The sequence below is a fragment of the Carettochelys insculpta genome, chromosome 1 (assembly GCF_033958435.1).
Source record: "Carettochelys insculpta isolate YL-2023 chromosome 1, ASM3395843v1, whole genome shotgun sequence".
Taxonomy (NCBI): Eukaryota; Metazoa; Chordata; order Testudines; family Carettochelyidae; genus Carettochelys; species Carettochelys insculpta.
In genome coordinates, this window is record NC_134137.1 from 313,811,526 (window position 1) to 313,829,657 (window position 18,132).

An 18,132-nucleotide genomic window follows, 5' to 3' on the forward strand; every position below is an offset into this window, starting at 1 on the left:
GAGCAAAAATATCTAACGGTCTTCAAAAGTTAGCTTGATAACTTTATGAGGGGGATGATATTGTGAACCTGCCCTAAGTGTTATATAGCCAAATATCCTCCAACAGCCAAGGATGGCTATAGAGGGTAGAGAGCAGGAGGAGGAGTCTCTGAGTTACTCTGGAGAATTCTGTTCTGGGTGTCTGGCTGTTGCCAAGATGCTCAGGGTCCAACTAATTGGTCCTGCCGAGAGGGCAGGGAACTTGAGGACATCTTGAGGTCCCTTCCAGTTCTAGTGTTCTATGATTCTATAATTTTTGCACTTGGGGTCTGGAAGGAATTTTCACTTGAGTCAAACTGGAAGAGACTGGGGAGTGGTGGTGGGGAGGTGTTAGTCTTCCTCTGTAGCATGGGATGTGGGTCACCTGCAGGTTTCAACTCATGTAAATAGTAGATTCTCTATAACTTGAAGTCTTTATATCATGATTTGAGGACTTCAGTAACTCAGCCAGAGGGACGTGTTCATTACAGGACTGGGTTGGTGAGGTTCCGTGGCCTGCAGTGTGCTGGCGGTCAGACTAGATGATCATGACGGTCCGTTCTGCCCTTAAAGTCTGTACAATGGGTTGTATCAGAATGCAATTGCATTTCTACTGACTGTATCTGAATGCCTTTCCCTTGGGTCTGCTCTGTTTTATAGTGTCTTTAGCCTCTAGCACGGTTGGTCTTGCTGGGCAAGTTGTCCACACAGAAACCACAGAAGTAGTGCTGACAGCAGACCCCATTGTAGGATTTGGGATACAGCTCCAAGGTAGCGTGTTTGCCACTGAGACCTTGTCTTCTCCACCTCTGATTTCATATATAGAGTGTGACAGTCCAGCAGAAAGGTGAGTCTCTTTCATGTGATTGCTTGTAACTGTATCTTGCCAATCATTCCTGAGTGAAGGTGGTTTGGTTTGGTCACTTATAGGTTTCTGAGAAATTCTGGGCCATTGCTCAATGGAAATGCAGCATATAATGAATTCTCTCTTCCAGTGATAACATTTTATATTCTTGATCAGGAGTAAGACAAATAATAAGCACCAGGGTCTTTATCTTGCTGGTTCCTTCAACAGCAGCCTAGAGGCTATGTTAATTAAAAAGAAGAGAATCAATTTTTAAAAAATCTCTGAAGCTCCCAACTAATAAATTCTTTGCACTGGGGGAAGCTACATCCACCTCTGTTAAGTTTTAGTTCTGATCACAACATAGGAAATGCTTGAGTTTTGAATTAATTATTTTTTTGGAACATTTCAACTGCATCTGCATGTTTACATGTGTATTTGTTATACCATGGTTTCATGCAGAAACCCATTAGTTCAATAGCAGGTATAACTGCTAGCTGCCAGTGCTTAGAATGAGCTGATATGTCATCCTTTCTAAAGGTGAAATGAGGTTTATTTTGGAAAACTGGTTACCTGTACATGTGAAGGCTATTTTTTATTATTGTATGTCCAGGTGTGGAGTTCTACAAATAGGAGACAGAGTACTGACAATAAATGGCATCCCAACCGAAGACAGCACATTTGAAGAAGCAAATCAGCTTCTCAGAGACTCCTCTATCACCAGCAAGGTCACTTTAGAAATAGAGTTTGATGTTGCAGGTATGGACATAAAATTTTTTTTCTTGGCAAGATAGTATTAGGAATGATTTTCCTGTGTATTTTATTTGGTAGGCAGAAGAGTCGGGAAATTTATTTTCACATGTGCCATTCATTTGGGAAGCAGACCCTCCTAAAATTGTGTCTTTTTGTGCAGCTTTCTCATTGCACATGTTCCTCCTTAGTGTGTGTCAAAACCCCAGTGGAAGCAACAAATGCTGTAGAAAATTATGGCGGCAGTCCTTCCTCTTTATAATTTATAAACATATTTCTGTCCAGAGTTAGATTCTTAGCTCAGCAGAATATCCCTAAATATATTACAGTCTTCTGCAGAGTGTTGTCTGTTAACATATTTTGCTGTGAACAGTGTTACGTAAACAATGGATTCGTGACAAAATCTTAATTGTCCCATTTTTGAGATCTGGGCCAGAAAGACTTCTACAAGTTGAACCTCTCTCATCCAGGACTCTCTAGTCTGGCAACATCCATAATCCAGCATGATTTTAGTTGGTTTCTTGGTGTGGTTTCTTGTGGTTCCATAAAGGTAGTTTATAGCCACAAGTCCTGGCTCTCAGTGTTCTGTGCTCTCAGTTAAATGTAATTGACCCAAAATGTCTTTTAGGAGCCCAGTAAGCAGTAGAAGTGTTGGTAATGCTGCTAGACGTATTGACCTGCCATGGTCCTGCAAATTCTCTCACTCGGCGCTGGTCAGGTCCTGAGGTTGCTGGACTAGAGAGGTTCAACCTGTAACAGAATTTCATTTTTTAAAACAACTCTGTAAATTACATACAAAAGCTTAAATTAGTAAAAGTCAGGAAATGCATAACTTTGCCAATGCATCTTTTTATTGTCCCATGGTGCCTTTTTAGGTTATTGAAGCACATGCAATATAAAACCACAGAGTATGGAATATGCGCAATATATATAAACACTGTACACCCCCCCCCACACACACGCTACTCTCTGTATGCATTTTAAATAAAATATTAAGTACTGTTAAGACACCTCCACTAGTTTAGTAACAGCTCCTTAGAGGTCATTGCTGTGCCCATTCTGCAGTGATTTTGCATGGTATAAATATTCTTATAAATGGAATTTCACATAATGTTCATGTTATGCAAAATCCCAGCTAAGGGTTGCTACAATAATAATTATGGGTGACATTGTAGCATGCAAATTTCCATTACTTTATGGTCAGGCTTTAGAAGATCATCCATACATTTTATACATAGCCAATTCATCAAAAGAACATGATGTACAACTGGAGAGCAAATATTTAAATCTGCCTGAGGTCACACATGAAAATGAGTTTTGTGTTTCAAAAGTCCTGTTCCCAATAATGTCTATGTCAAAACTCACATTAACTTCACCAGAGGAGAATTGCTGGTAGGTATTTATTTACATCTCTAAACCACTTCAACAAACATTTTCTCTAGGGCAATGGGGATGTCACAAGGACTGAGCTGTAATGCTGTGTGCTCAGACTTTCACTGCCTATGCTGTGCTTTTGTGCCTTTGCTTTTTCACAAGAAATAAAATCCCTTGCAGTTATTTAGATAAATGTTTCAAAATGTCATAGAGGTACAGCAAATAGTGCCTGAAATCATATGGACATATTTTATGTCTTTTTAATTGAAAGCTACTTGATAACAGTAAATTTTTCATCTTCACACACAGACAAAATTGCATCTCAGTTGAGATCTGTGGACTACCCTGCAGTCTCCATCAACTGAGATTTAATCTCAGAATAATAGAACTACAGACCCTTGGTTTATGCAGTCATAGTATCATCACTGATATAAAACCACCCGTGCATCATGCTCCTTTCACATTAACTCCTACATTGTTCTCATGAATGGATAGGTGTGATGTGTTGTTATTGTATTTCCCTTGATTTACGTTTAAAACTCCTCATCCTTGCACATATTATACCCTATAAATCACCTGCTTTTCATTACAGAATCAGTTATACCAAGCAGTGGGACATTTCATGTAAAACTACCAAAGAAGCATAATGTGGAGCTTGGCATCACCATAAGTTGTAAGTAATTATGATTAATTTTAAGCTTAGTAGTGTAGGATATTGCATAGCTAAAAGTGCATACTATAATCATGGGATGTAATCTGTTTCAGGTGAAATATCTCTTTGTGTGCTACTCCCAGTGTCTGATGGTTAACAGTGTAGGCACTGACTCTCTGGTCAGTGATCCCTGCCAGCTGAGTGCTTGGGCAGCTCCCCAGGAGAGATTCAGGTGCCACCCAGTGGATTTGCAGAGCTCTCTCAGCTGGCAGCATGTGTTTCTATTGGTGCTGCACATCTGCACATGCACTGGGGCACATAACAATATTTATTCTGCCCTTGGATGGAAGAAAGTAGAGGGAACAGTGTCTGTGGGTGCTCCAGGCCTGGCGCACCTACATGGAAAAATGGTGGTGCTTGGCGCACACCGGTAGTGAACTCTCCCCTTCCCCTCTTCTGCTGCCCACCCTTCAGTAACTTCACTGATCAGTTCCTCCCTCTCCTTCCCAGCACTTCCTGCCTACCACACATCAGCTGTTCTGCAGCATGCAGGAAGCACTGGGAGGGGAGAAGCGAGGGGAGGGTACATTTGGGGGAGGGGGCAGAATGAACAGGAAGAGATGAGGCAGGAAGAGATGGGATGAGGTGGAGTAGGGCCCAGGCCCGGGGGCTGAGCACCTTCCAATACATTAGAAAGTTGGCGCCTCTGTTTAGCAATGCTATCTTATATCAAGGAACTTCTGGCACCTTTGTAGTTTCCTTACCATGTTTATAGCTTGTTGAAGAAGCACGATCAAGTCTGTCAAAACTTAAATTTGACTTCTCTTTTATTAGATATATGCCCCAATTCAGTAAAGAACTTAAGCAGATGCAAAGTCCCAGTGAAGTCGTTTTAAAAATAAAAGCCAGTGGGACTTTGATATAAGCAAAGGTTCTTTCCTGGGAAGGACGATGCTTTCTTCCATAATGGCCAGGAAATCAACACTCATGTGCAACACTTCAGTGACCAAAATGGACACATCACAGAGGAAAATTTAATTGAGGAAACAGATTTCAGGTCACGATGAGAGAAAGTATCTTTATTTAATTTTTTAACACTTCAACATTATCATTTTATATTTGAAAGCAATCGTTTTTCTATTTTTTTCAGCATCCAGTAAAAACTTTCTCTGGTCTGTAACTCAACCTTGTTAGACTCAGCCTTTGGTGCAAGCAGGCACAACCCCATTAAAGTTAATGGGTGTTATGCTGGAAGCACAGATGCCAGCGATTAATCTGGCCTGATAGGAATTATAATTTTATTGCTTTTGTGGCCTTACTCAACTAATAGCTTTATTCAGAGTTATGTTTATGCAGAATACATTGGGAAATGGCTGTAGTTTTTTGTGTGTGTGTTTAATTTACACTCTCAAATCATTTAGCAGCGGGACAGATTAAAATTAGTCAAAAATGCCATGAAGAATTCAGCACTAGGATTGGCATCTGGAGGGCAAATGAGATGCACCGCTGTAGGCTCAGTTTATTATGTTCTCATTTATCACATATGTGTATCAAGAAGTGTTAATACAGTAAGGTCTCAGAGTACGCAAATGCAGAGTAGGCGACGCCGCTCTTACGCATCTGACCCTGATCTCCCCTCCCCTTCCCTCCCCGCTCCCACCTGGTTTAAACCACCTGCAAGTGGCTCAGGTTCAAGCTACCCCCGCTGCCCCGCATGGCTCTGGCGCAACCCCCCGATGGCTCACAAGCTGCCTGCCGGCCTTCCCCCCGCTCCACGTGGCTCCGGTGCAACCCCTTCTGCCGGCTCACCACCCAGGCATGGCTCTGCTTCCAGCTCAACTCCCCATCCCCCCCCCTCCACAGCCTAGCTCACCACCCACGCTCAACTCCACCCCTCATCACCCTGCAGCCCTAAACCACCCCAGGCTTAGCCCCTGCCTGCCTGCCTCCCACAGCCCCAACCCACCGACAGGCTTAACCCTCCCCAACTACCACTCCCAGCCCAGGACTTACCTTTCTGCTGCTTCCGCAGCTGCAGAACATGTGTTCTGCTGGGGAAAAAGCTGGAGCCCAACTTGCGTGAAGACCAGGTTTACGCAAGGGTGCGTGGAACGGAGCCTTCATGTACTCTGAGACCTTACTGTACTCAACAAGGAAAGTAGTTGGAAGCAAATTAAAATCATAGGTCTGTCAGCAGAAGGAGAGATAAAACATGGAATGGTCATACAAATAAAAATACTGAGCAATAGGAAGACCTAGTAAGAGGTTGCTCAGTTTTGCTATTAGACCCTTGGCTCAATGCTGATAATACAAAGGTTTTAAAGTGCTTATCCTCCCCTTCGTTAACTAAAACTTTGGACATTTGTCTGGTAGGTTTCAAGCCCTTTGGAAAATTTTGTGTCAGAGCCCCTTGTTTTTTACTCTGTTCTGTTCTGCATAATTAACTCTGAAATGAACCAAAGTGATTTAACAGGGTGAATAGTTTTATACTAATTTCTGTAGGTTTCACTCAGAGCATTTATTGCACATTAACAGCAGCATGTCATTTATTGGTATTTTTACCATCATGATTTCTTCTGAACACCAAAATGAAAATGGCCCAGCTGAATAATGGAAAGAAATCTACACATGCTCTCTGATGCAGGAGTCTTCAGGGGTCATTTTTGCTACCCATCTTGTACAGTTCACACATAAAGGTTCCAGAGGAGTCAGTGAACAGTCTGAGGCTACGTCTACACTACAGAGTTATTTTGCAATAGTTTTGCAGCATCTACACTATGCACATGCTATTTTGAAATATAGTCAAAATAGTGGGTGTGTTATTTCAAAATTGGTAAACCTCATTGCAGGAGGAAAAATGCCTATTTTGAAATAGGCATCATTAAGACATAGAATAGAGCTATTTTAAAACAAGCCATAATGGTGCCCAATGGCACTGTTTCAAAATAGTGCCACGTGTCCAGAAATGCTGTTTCAAAAGAGCTGGGTGCTATTTTGTGCGTAGCTGTGCTATTTTGAAGTAAGATGTTTCGAAATAGCTGTTTTGAAATATCTTATTTTGAAATAACTCTGCAGTTTGGATGTAGCCTGAGGTGCCTCTGCTATGTGAAGGTATGAGACATTTTTCTTTTCCTGTATCTGGCTTAATTTTGTATTTGCATGAGAAAGCTGAGTGATGAACGCTCAAGGTAAGGTAAGTTATTGATTGAGGAAGAAATTTAGGCCATGATTCAGGCCTGCTCTTAAGTCTGCATCTCAGTAAGTAGGGACTTGTGTCACCCTTCGTGACGGAAGGGCATTTTCTGTCTTGTCATGATCACCGTATTATCATGGGTGAACAGCACTTCATATTTTTACTGAAATGTAATAATATTCAGATATGTTCAAAGATCAAAATTTCCCCAGGCCTCAGCCAGCCTAAAAACACCCACGTTATAAAAAATAGATGAGCAAACATTTGTTGGAGAGTTGGAGGTTTTTCTTTCATTTACGTAAGTAAGTAAATAACCCAACAAGACAGTATTGCTAGGTCCTCAAAAAGCTTGTGAATCTGGACAAATTACCGAATGAACCTAGAGTTTTGGTGGAAACCACGTGCAACTCAATTTCATTTTGGTTAATATGTGTTCAAACTAGAAACTAAAGGGGAGCACAAATTACAATGAAGTAAAACTGAAAGGAAAGTTTATGTGGCTTTCACACACCTGTAGTGTTAACTGATTCTCGATACAATGGGTTTGTCAGATGCTGCTGTAACACAACACATTTTATAGCCTTGACCTCCCAGGATGTCCTTTCAGGGTTGCCCACAATTATTTAAACAGCTAAGAGTCCCCTTAGAATACACCTACGGCCTGCAAAAGCCCTATTTTCTATTAATATTAATACATTTTGGATCAGGAGCCTAGCCCATAGTCTGTCAAGATAAGTGACTGTATCTTTTGTAGTGCAGTTAGCACCAATTTCATACCCAATTAACTGCTTCTAGAAATTAGAACATCTTAATTTTTCAAACCAGGCCATAGAGAGATTACAACTGTGCAAATAACTGGTTTTGGTTTTGGTTTTCTTTATTTTTTTTTTTTTTTTGGTTCAGAAGCTGAACTAAAAACATGAATTGGAGGAGACTTCGTCTCAGATTGACCCAAAAAGAATTATTTTTTTTCCCCAGCAAAACAGTTGAAAAAATTTAGTTTTGGATTAAAGAAAACATTGTGTGACCCAGAGGATTTGGGTTTGGGTGTTTTTAAAATTATTTTTTCAATAAATAAAAATAAAATTGAAGCAACATTTTTAAAAGAGAATAATTTCAAATTGAAAACCCATCTGATCAATGTTCTGAGATTTTTGTTTCCAGACTGGATAATTTAACGGAACCAAATATAACAAAACAGTATGCTAAGCAATATTTTTTTTAAACAGTGCCATTTCATAGAAATTACTAAGCAGGCCAGCCCTCAGCAATTGTAAGGCATTTAAATGTGATTTAATTTATTTGCTGTCTACATTGATTTTAAATAGCATACCGGAATGTAGATTTTTAAGATTGATTTTTGTGACACAAACTACTTTATCATAGCCACATATTTTTAAAATGCATTGAAAGATGCCAGAAAGATTTATTTGCTAATGAAAACTGTAATTTCCTAAGTCCTGTATATCATATACCAAAGCATGCATAGACCCAGTCCTGCAAACACTTATGCGCATGGGTGACTCACATGAAGAGGCCCACTAAGTTCAGTGGCACTCCTTATGTGTGAAGTTTCATGTGGGTGCATATATATTTTTTTTTTTCAGAATGGGGTCCATATTTATTAAGTGTATTTGAATTTTAGTCAAAAATATGAAAAATCATACACTTTTGGTGTAAGAGAACTCTCCCATGTTCTCCCATTTTGGAAGTATAAAAATGGAAGAATATTGTGTACACAGGCATTAAAATCTTTAGCAGCTAATCCAAAATGAGTGAGAAAAACTGGTTGTCTATTAGTAGTAGTCTTCAAATAAAGGTGGGTTATGATTAGGGTTATATAAGCATAATTGGGCTGGTTTTGGATGCATTATGGTGTTTTTATTATATATTACAGAAAATTAGGATAATTATATTTAGTTGTCAATGAGAAAAATATTTGAGGAAAGGTATGTTGAATAGTATTTTTCTATTCCTGTGTCTACACTTGCATTCCTCTTTCGAAAGAGGCATGCAAATAAAGGAAATTGAAAATGCAAATTAGGTGCAGATTTACATATCTGGCACCTCATTTTCATATTCTCCAGAACTTATTTCAAAAGAAGAAAAGTAGTGTAGGTGCATCTCTTTCTAAAGTAAACTCCATCTTCGAAAGAACCCTTCTTCCCTTTGGCTGTGTCTACACTTGCCTTCCTCTTTCGAAAGAGGTATGCAAATGAGGGGAATGGAAGATGCAAATGAGGTGCAGATTTGCATATCTGGTACCTCATTTGCATACTTTTATTTCTAAATAGCTTCTTTCGAAAGAAGAAAACCAGTGCAGACACTGCTCTTTCGAAAGTAAACCCCATCTTTGAAAGAATCCTTCTTTCCTTTTTTATGGGAAGAAGGGTTCTTTCAAAGATGGGGTTTACTTTTGAAAGAGCCACGTCTATACTGCTTTTCTTCTTTCGAAAGAAGTTCTTTTGAAAGGAGAATATACAAATGAGGTGCCGGATATGTGAATATGCACCTCATTTGCATTTTCAATTTCCCTCTTTTGCATACCTCTTTCGAAAGAGGAACACAACTGTAGACACCACCTATATGTATACATACTATTTTATTGTTTATGTACTATGAATTAGAATTGCACTGTATTCAGGCACTGAATCATCTGTTCACAAGCATACATGAGTCCTTGCAGTGTCTTGCCTTATTGGTGAGTTCTGATACAGTTATGGCATCATCCAGATTTTTGCTGTTAACCTCCAAGTGGAGCAGAAAAATAGTTTTAAGGGTTTCATTTGCTGCAGGTGCCAGTTTGAGCTTGGAAGCTAATTATTTTGATACATTTTTTTTTCAAAAACCTCTTTATGGACACTTTATGTAACATATGCCTTAAAACATACATCAAATGGTAGCAGGTCAGTTATTCTTTTTTATTCTACATAAGCAGTGAGGTTCTGATACCCTCACTTACAACAAATGGCACCTTACTCCACAAGTGGTTCCTTGAACGTAATAGCTTATAGAAAGAGAGTAAGGAAAGAAAATAGAATTTCAAGGGTTTTCTGGAATGAGCACATCTACAATGCACAGATTTCCGTGATAGTTCTCAACAGCTTCAAATAACTAATAGGTATACACTTTGAAGAACAAGAAAGAACAAAAATATGATGCACTGAAAGAACTGCTGAAGTATAGATTCGATGAACTTTTTAGTCTCTTTAGAAAACAGGATATCCTGATGAGGGGTTATCATGCTCCATACATCAGTGATTTCAGTTGGCCTAGGGCTGGTTAGTGTGCAGCCGTTTTCCTCTGCATTTGACTTTGAATTTTGTGTTCAAGTAACGTCAGAACCTCAAAGCCAAACTCAGTTGCTGTTGTCTAGCTTTCACTGGGCACTAAGGGGAAAAAAACACTTTTGCCGGGTTTCCAGCCAGATCATAATGTGACCCAGGTTTGTTGGAAACATTTGTGAAAGTGTTCATGGATGTGTTAGTGACCACAGCCTGTGTGTTTCCTGGCTGCATGTCTTAAAGCAGCTGAAGATTTTAATTTTATGATAGCTGAAGTGTTGATGGGTCCATTGCATTATTGTTCCCATCAACTCCCTTTTCTGGTTTTAATAGTAATGTTCCAGTAGCATTTGCATGTAGCCCAGGGCAGTGACCCTCCTAACCCAGGTCGACAGACAGACTCACAGGGCTCTTGTACCACGTTGGCACCCAAGGTGCATGGGGCTGGAGTTCAGGCTCTAAAGACTAGGGAGGGGAGTGGCCTTTCAGTAGTGGTTTCGAAATAGGCATTATTCCTCATAGAGGCTGTGGCCACAACTAGCCCCTCCTTTCGGAAGGGCTATGGTAATGTGGCACTTCAGAATATGCTAATGAGGCACTACCATGAATATACAGCACCTCATTAGCATAATGGCGTCTGCGCGCGCTTTGAAACTACTGGTTACAAAATGCACGCTGCCTGTGTAGCCGGGGGCCTTTCGAAATAACTCTTCTGATTTGGAAAACCCCCTGCTCCCATCTGGTTTTGGGAAGAAGGGGCTTTCGAAATCAGGGGAGTCGTTTCAAAAGGCCTCCGGCTATAGAGGTGGCATGTGTTTCAAAACCAGCAGTTTCGAAGCATGCACAGCCGCCGTTATGCTAATGAGGCACTGTCTAGTCATAGCAGCACCTTATTAGCATATTGCAAAGTGCCGTATTACCATAGCCCTTCCGAAAGGAGGGGCTAGTGTGGCCACGGCCTTAGTGAGGTTCACCAGAATCAGAATAACGCACCCGCTATTTTGATTTTATTTCGAAAGAGCATGTGTGATTTAGACACTACCACAGTTATTTCAAAATAACTGCTATTTCCAAATAACTTGGCCATGTAGACATAGCAATAGTGGTATAGCTGAGATAGCCATACAGGTTGAACCTCTCTAGTCTGGCACACTCTGGTCTGGCAACATCCATAATCCAGCATGGTTTTAGTTAGCTGGACGACCACTTACCATGGGTGTGGCCAAGTTTCTTGTTTTCCCATAAAGTTTGTTTATAGCCATCAGTCCTCTCCCTCAGTGTTCTGTGCAGTTACCTTCTAATTTACCCCTACATGTCTTCTACGGGCCCAGTAAGCAGTGAAAACGTTGGTAATGCTACTAAACAATATTGACCTCCTGTGGGTCAGCAAATTCTCTGGTTCAGCACCAGTCAGGCCCCAAAGGTACTGGACTAGAGAAGTTCAGCCTGTACCAGCAAAGCCTTCTGAGTGTAGACCCAGCCCCAATCATAATGCACATGTAGAAGGGGACTAAATTAAGTTCCACAGGCGACATTAGTGTGACATTTTCTAACTCTTGGCTGCTTGATTTTGCATTTGTCTTTTATTTTAGTTTTTGTGTGAGTAGTTTATGAGCATATGTGGTGCATATTGTGTGTACATGCAAAAGGATCTGTGTCATCTATGTGTGTGTATACCTAATATCTGTGTGTGTATTTTTTATTTCAGCGCCATCCAGTAGAAAACCAGGAGACCCCCTTGTTATTTCTGATATCAAGAAAGGAAGTGTGGCTCACAGGTGAGATCATTCAAATGTTCACAAACATTCTGTTACCTTCAGCTCGTGTCCTAAGCAACTTCTATGCACATAAAAATGCTCTTACAAGAGTTCCACAGTCTAACAAGTTTTCAAATCAATCGAGTCATTTACTGAAGGACTAAGTAATCTATTTTTAATAATAACTAATTTAAACTAAGATTGCCATCCAACACCAAGATGAAAAAGTAGTATTAATTTTAAAAAAACAGTAAAAATCCATTTGAATGGTACATTAGAGTTAACACTACTTTGAATAGCAGATTTAAATGTTACTAATTAATCAAGTAACGGTTTTCATTTGTTAAAAGAACTGGAACCCTTGAACTCGGTGATAAACTACTTGCCATCGATAACATTCGACTGGACAACTGCTCCATGGAAGATGCTGTTCAGATCCTTCAACACTGTGAGGACCTTGTAAAACTAAAGATCCGCAAAGATGAAGATAACTCTGGTATGAATGGTGATGTGATTACCGATTTGCTTGCACTTTCACATCTCTTAGAGCATAGAATTCCTATTCCATGAATAGAGTGCAGTTAGAAAATGTGTTAAAGCTGGCTTATATTTATTAATGCCAGTTAAAAATGTTCAGAGCAAAAAGTAAACATAGGGCTCTAGGCAATCTAAAATTGTCTCCCGGTCTGTATTACTGGACGGGGTTTTCTAATACTCGATGTTACTCCTTATTCCAAGATGATACTTATCCCTCAAATGTTGGTGCAAAATGTTGATTTTGCCCTTATGTGATCATGTGAGTCTTCTCTCTTTCAAGGACTGGAGGGAGACAAAGTGGAATCCAGCTATCGGGTTTGGTCTTGCAAGATGCTGAATCTGTTGCTGACATCTACAGAGATTCTTGATCACCTCGATCCCAGTTTTAGGCATTGCTGTAATCCACAAATTTCCCACTTGGCTGCCATCAAATGCTGTTGATGTCTGAACTCAGCACTAAAATGTTTTAGCATCAAAGTTCTGTAGATTCCTTTGTGTTTGCCTTGGGGCATGCACAGTGCTACCTCACTCTAAGCACTTGGCTGTCTTACCCGTTCCTAAAGGCCATTGGGTCCCACAAACCAGGACAGGTGAAGAAGTACCTGTCTCACCTATGAGGCTCAGAGGCTGTCTCTTCTAGATTGGATCCCATTTAGAGTTTGGCTGGAGGAGGAAGTCATAGACCAGATGATGCCTGTGTTGTGACTTCTAGCCCAGTGGTTAGAGCTATGAGAAACCCAGGTTCAATTGCCTCTCTGAAAGAGAGGTTGGACAGGCATCCCTCACCTCTCAGGATCATGTCATTGGAGAGCTCTTGACTACTTCCTTCTTTAGCAAAGTGGAACAACTTCAAGAAGGGCCTGAGGGGGACTCCCAGAGCCCAGTGATTAGAGCTCTCTCGGGAGAGATGTGAGGCTCCCTGTCCAAAACGCATTTGCCCCTATGCAGAAGGGGGAGTTGAACCTATGTCTCCCACCTCTTGTATGAGAAAGCTAAGGACTTGGCTCAAAGGTGTAAAGTGGGTGGTGGTGGCAGCAATGCCACAGTTACCACCTCATGCTCCTCCTCTTTCTTCTGCTTTGGGTGGAACAAGGCAGGTGCCTAACTCATTCTCACAAGAAATTACCTTGGGGAATGACTTCAAGAGCAAACACTGCCTGGCTCCCCACAGCCTGGGCTTTAGGGGCCTAGCTCCAGGAGGAGAAAGGAGATTTGGACAGACCCCTTTCCTCAGCATCTCCTGCTGGATCGTGTTCGTAGATACCTTTCTCTGCCTGTGCATTGTAAAGGAACCTACATGACTAGCCTGACTTTGTGGATCACAGTGTTGTACCTGTGCATTTGTAAGTGCCTAAAAGACAGGTATCTTAACATTCAGCATCACAACAGTGCCTTAGTACCTTTGTTGATCAGACCTCTACCCTGATTCAACAAAGCACTTAAGCACAGGTTTACCTGTAAGCACATAAACTTGACTTCAGTAGTTCAACTCCAACTTAAAAGTGAGCCTGTACTTAAGCTTTGCTGGACTGGGAGCAGAGTGCTTAGCAGTCTCCCTCAGTTCACCCTTAGGGGGCTGATCCATCAAGCATTTGGAGGAGGGATAACGTAGTGGTTTGAACATTAGCCGTATAAACCCAGGGGTGTGAGCTCAATCTTTGAGGAGCCCATTTAGGGGTCTGGGGCAAAAAGAGATTTAAAAATATCCATCAGGGTGGTGCTAGGTGCTGCTGTGAGTGCAGGGGACTGGATTCAATATTCTAAAATATTTTTTGGTGGGGAAGGATAGCTCAGTGGTTTGAGCATTGGCCTGCTGCATCTGGGCTTGTGAGTTCCATCCTTGAAGAGGCCACTTAGGGATTGGGGCAAATAGATGTCAGGGATGGTGCTAGGTCCTGCCAAGAGGGCAGGGGAGTGGACTAGATGATCTCCTGAGGTCCCATCCAGTTCTAGGAGATGTGTATCTCCAAACATCCCTTTTGCACACAATGTCAATTACCACAGCCAGATCTATAAGTCAGCAAACTTCCCAAAGCTTGTGTTCTTAACACCAAGTCCCTGTCTTGTTGAGAAAAGAGTTCTGATAGGCTAGGGGTCATAAACCCCCAACAAACATGCCAACAGCTTATTTTAAGTGGTCCCTTCTCCCCAGTGCAGCACAGGATGGGACTGGCAGACAGGGACAAGGACAGAGCCCTTGCTGAGAAGGCCCCACAGCAGCACTGGGCTGGGGCCAGAGTCCTGGCAGCATTAGGCTATCCCCTCCCGCAATGCAAATCTGGGGCCATGGCCCACTTGCCTGGGGCCATAGTCCTACCGGAGCAACCCCTGTTGCACAAGCCCCTGCCTCCAGCGCAGCATGGGGTGTCCAGAGCCCCTGCCGTGATGTGGGGCCAGAGCTGGAGCCCTGCATGGTGTGGGGCCAAGGCCCCCGCTGGAACCACCTCCCAGCTGGAGCCCTGTGCAGTGTGGGACTGGGGCCGGAGCCCATGACGCAGAGCCCTGAAAAACCTGCTGCAGGCTTGTTTCTCTCCCCCTCCCCCATGGGCTGGGTGTGCAGGTTCTGGACGGGAGGAACGGTGCAGGAGCAAGCTGGGTGTAGGTGGTTGGGATCTGGGTGGAAGGGAGGGTGCAGGAGAGGGCTGGGGTTTGGGGATTTGGGTGGGAGGTAGAGTACAGCAGTGAGGGGGTGTGGTTCAGGAGCAAGCTGGAGGTCAGATGTCTGGGTGGGAGGGAGTGTGCAGGACCAGGCTGAGGGTGGGGGTCTGGGCAGTAGCAGGGTGAGGGAGGGCTTTGGCAGGAGGAGGTGCATTAGCAGGCTGGGTAAAGGTGGGATGCGTATCTCTCTGCAGCAGTGTTGCTGTCCCCTCCCCCACAGAGGGAACATCAGCTGGGAGAAAAGTGCCCTGGAAAGACTTTTCTCCCACACTCCCAAACATTGCCCCCCACTGCTCTGATGGCAGGAATTCCAGGCAGGCAGAGTGGCAAGGGAAGCCTCTCTCCAGGCAACGCCTGTGGCTGGGGCTCCCTAGTTCCGCGACATCTGTGGTCCTGTTGGACCATGGTTGTTGCTGGACCGGAGAATCCGGGATAAGAGATGTTCGGTCTGTATTAAAATCCCAGGCATTTTAAGATATTTGAAAAACCCAGCTGGACAATGATTTAAAGACTGAAATGGTAAAACTCAGCATCTTAATTGATTTATTAAGGAAGTTGTCATAAGTAGGACTATTAGTGACTTTAAAAATTATCACTGGTACTCGGACCATATGTAGAGGTCAGAAGGTCAAATTTCGGCACTCCACCTTGGAAAGGATGCTGACCCCTGAGCATTTTAATGCCAAAGCATATCAGACCAATTATAGTTATGATTACTAATTATTTGTATTGTGATAACAGCCAGGGGAGCTGCATTCCTGCTGTCCAAACCAACAAAAACATGCTCCTAGTGTCAACATCCTACAATCTGAGTAGGTAGATCTAAGTTACAGGTTGTAACTTGCTAACTCTTGCACCCCACGCCCTATAATGTTCTTGTCCTGTAGCTGAATACCAGCAAGGAAGTTCTTAAATCCTTTTTTACTGCTGAAAACATCAAAGAAATGCTTCTGGTCTGATCAGTATTATTGAAGGGCAAACATAGCAGCACCTGCAGGAACTGGTTTTTGAATAGTTGCTTTTGCTCTGGCGAGATAAATGCTCACAAAACTGAATTGTGTTCTGTAATATAAGGTGATCAGGCTCACGGGATGATTATGTGAAATTCATTAAATATGCTCAGTACACCTGCAGACATTCTAAAGTGTGACAATGGAGGAACTGGACTGGCTGGTTCGTGTAAAATAGTTATGGAAATCAAAGGATCAGGTGGCCCAAACAGACACTCACCTGATAACATTTTTACAGAGCTCAGTGAAATGGCTAACAGAGGAAAAGAAGGGAACTGTAAGCACTGTAGGCTGATGAGTAGGGGCAGAAGTTTCCATTCCCTAATAGAAAGTACTGGTTTGCGCATTGGCCTGCTAAATCTAGGCTTTTGAGTTCAATCTTTGCTATAGCCATTTAGGGATCTGGGGCAAAAAACAAGGATGGGGCTTGGTCCTGCTAAGAGGGCAGGGGACTGGACTCAATGACCTCGTGAGGTCCGTTCTGAGAGATGTGAATCTCCATGTTTCATTCAAGTATGAAAATTCTCCTGGCACAACCAACTGTTTTTAGACGTCAGAAACTAGAGAAGGTCAGAAATTTTTCAACAGAATGTTTTTCCTATGGAAGTGCTAATTCGTTGGCCCTAAAATGGCTTTCTGAAATGTATGATTTTCAACAAAACCATTTTTGAGGTGATTTCTTGTGCCCAGGATGGAATTTCTGGTCAAAACAAGAGGAGCAGGGGCACACCAGAATAACCAGTATCACAATGGTCAAGCCCTAGCAGTGGTTTATTCAGAGCAACAACTTGAATCTGGGGATTTCACAGCCCAGATGAGAGCCCTTTCCCCCGGCCTGTGCAGGGATGGGTCAGTCTTTCTCTCCTCCTTCCTCTTGGGTAAGGTTTCAGTTTTGTCCTCATGCAGAATGGGAAAAAATTTGAAATCTCAAAAACTTTCATGAGACAAGAAAACTGTTTCCCACCCCGTTCTATGCATAACAGCACTGGATCCTGTCTCCGCCCTGCTCTCTGGTTTTCCTACCCCAGTCAAAACTGTAGATTACTAGCAGCCTACACAATACTGATATGGGAAGCAATTGAAAATAAGAAACGCTGGAAAAACAGGAAAGAGCAAGCAGTCCAGTGGCACCTTAGAGACTAACAAATTTATTATGTCATGAGCTTTTGTGGGTAAAACCGCCTTCATCAGGTGTGTTGGAGTGGAAATTACAGAATGCAGGGTACGTATCACAGCAAAATGCAAGAGAAGTTACTTGTCAATAGTAGCACCAGTTGGTAATGAAGCAAATTAAGTAAGGCTGGATGTGTCTCATTCAGCGCATGTGATGTAGAAATGCAAATATCGAGGATGGGGAAATTGCCTTTGTAATATGTTAACTACAGTAAACGCTTTCTTATCCCGCAACCCCACGACTGAGAGGTTGCCAGATATTCTGAATAATAGAGAGGTGTATCTAGCAACGCATAACTCTAAAGAAAAACTAGATTAGATATTAAGAAACAATCAAAAGTGTATGCAGAGTGCTTTAGTTACCAACAACAGTAGTATTGTACACTGTAAACTTACACTGCATTTGCTGTATTTATTTGTATTTACTTTCACTGTACTGTACTTATGGGAAATGTAACTAAAATTTACTTATGGTTAAAAAGCCAGTTATCTGAGAGTTCCAGATCATAGAATGTCAGATATGAAAGAGTTTACTGTAGTTAAGATCTTTATTTGAATCTAAATTGATAGTTTTAAATTAATTTTACATATCCCCATTTCAAAGCTATACATTTCTGTGTCTCGCAAAGTGTGGTGTTGTCTGTGGGCAAATTTAGGAATTTTGCTATTGATTTCAGTGGGGTCAAGAGTTCAGCCTGGACCTGCTCAGAAAGCTCAGAAACCACGTAAGTGGCCTTTGGGGGGAGTTAGATGGTGTGTATTTTAGTCTGAATAGGATCCTTACTTACTCGGTTACTTTTGCAAATGAATGTTTTTTAATTTTGTCGCTAAATTAATATACCTTGACTATAATTAGGAATCTTTTATTGTATCTACAAATTA

The 18,132-nt window shown here is 41.9% G+C and overlaps 1 protein-coding gene across 5 annotated transcripts in view; it reads left to right on the forward strand.

The window, feature by feature from the left end:
* GRIP1 (glutamate receptor interacting protein 1) overlaps positions 1 to 18,132 on the forward strand; it is a 559,979-nt gene that overhangs the window by 490,206 nt on the left and 51,641 nt on the right. For all 5 annotated transcript variants that reach the window (XM_075013442.1, XM_075013403.1, XM_075013414.1 and 2 more), the window contains 5 exons: positions 679 to 865; positions 1,476 to 1,621; positions 3,579 to 3,659; positions 11,824 to 11,893; positions 12,223 to 12,368. In XM_075013442.1, the coding sequence (XP_074869543.1) occupies positions 679 to 865; positions 1,476 to 1,621; positions 3,579 to 3,659; positions 11,824 to 11,893; positions 12,223 to 12,368 (630 nt within the window). The remainder of the gene's footprint in view (positions 1 to 678; positions 866 to 1,475; positions 1,622 to 3,578; positions 3,660 to 11,823; positions 11,894 to 12,222; positions 12,369 to 18,132) is intronic.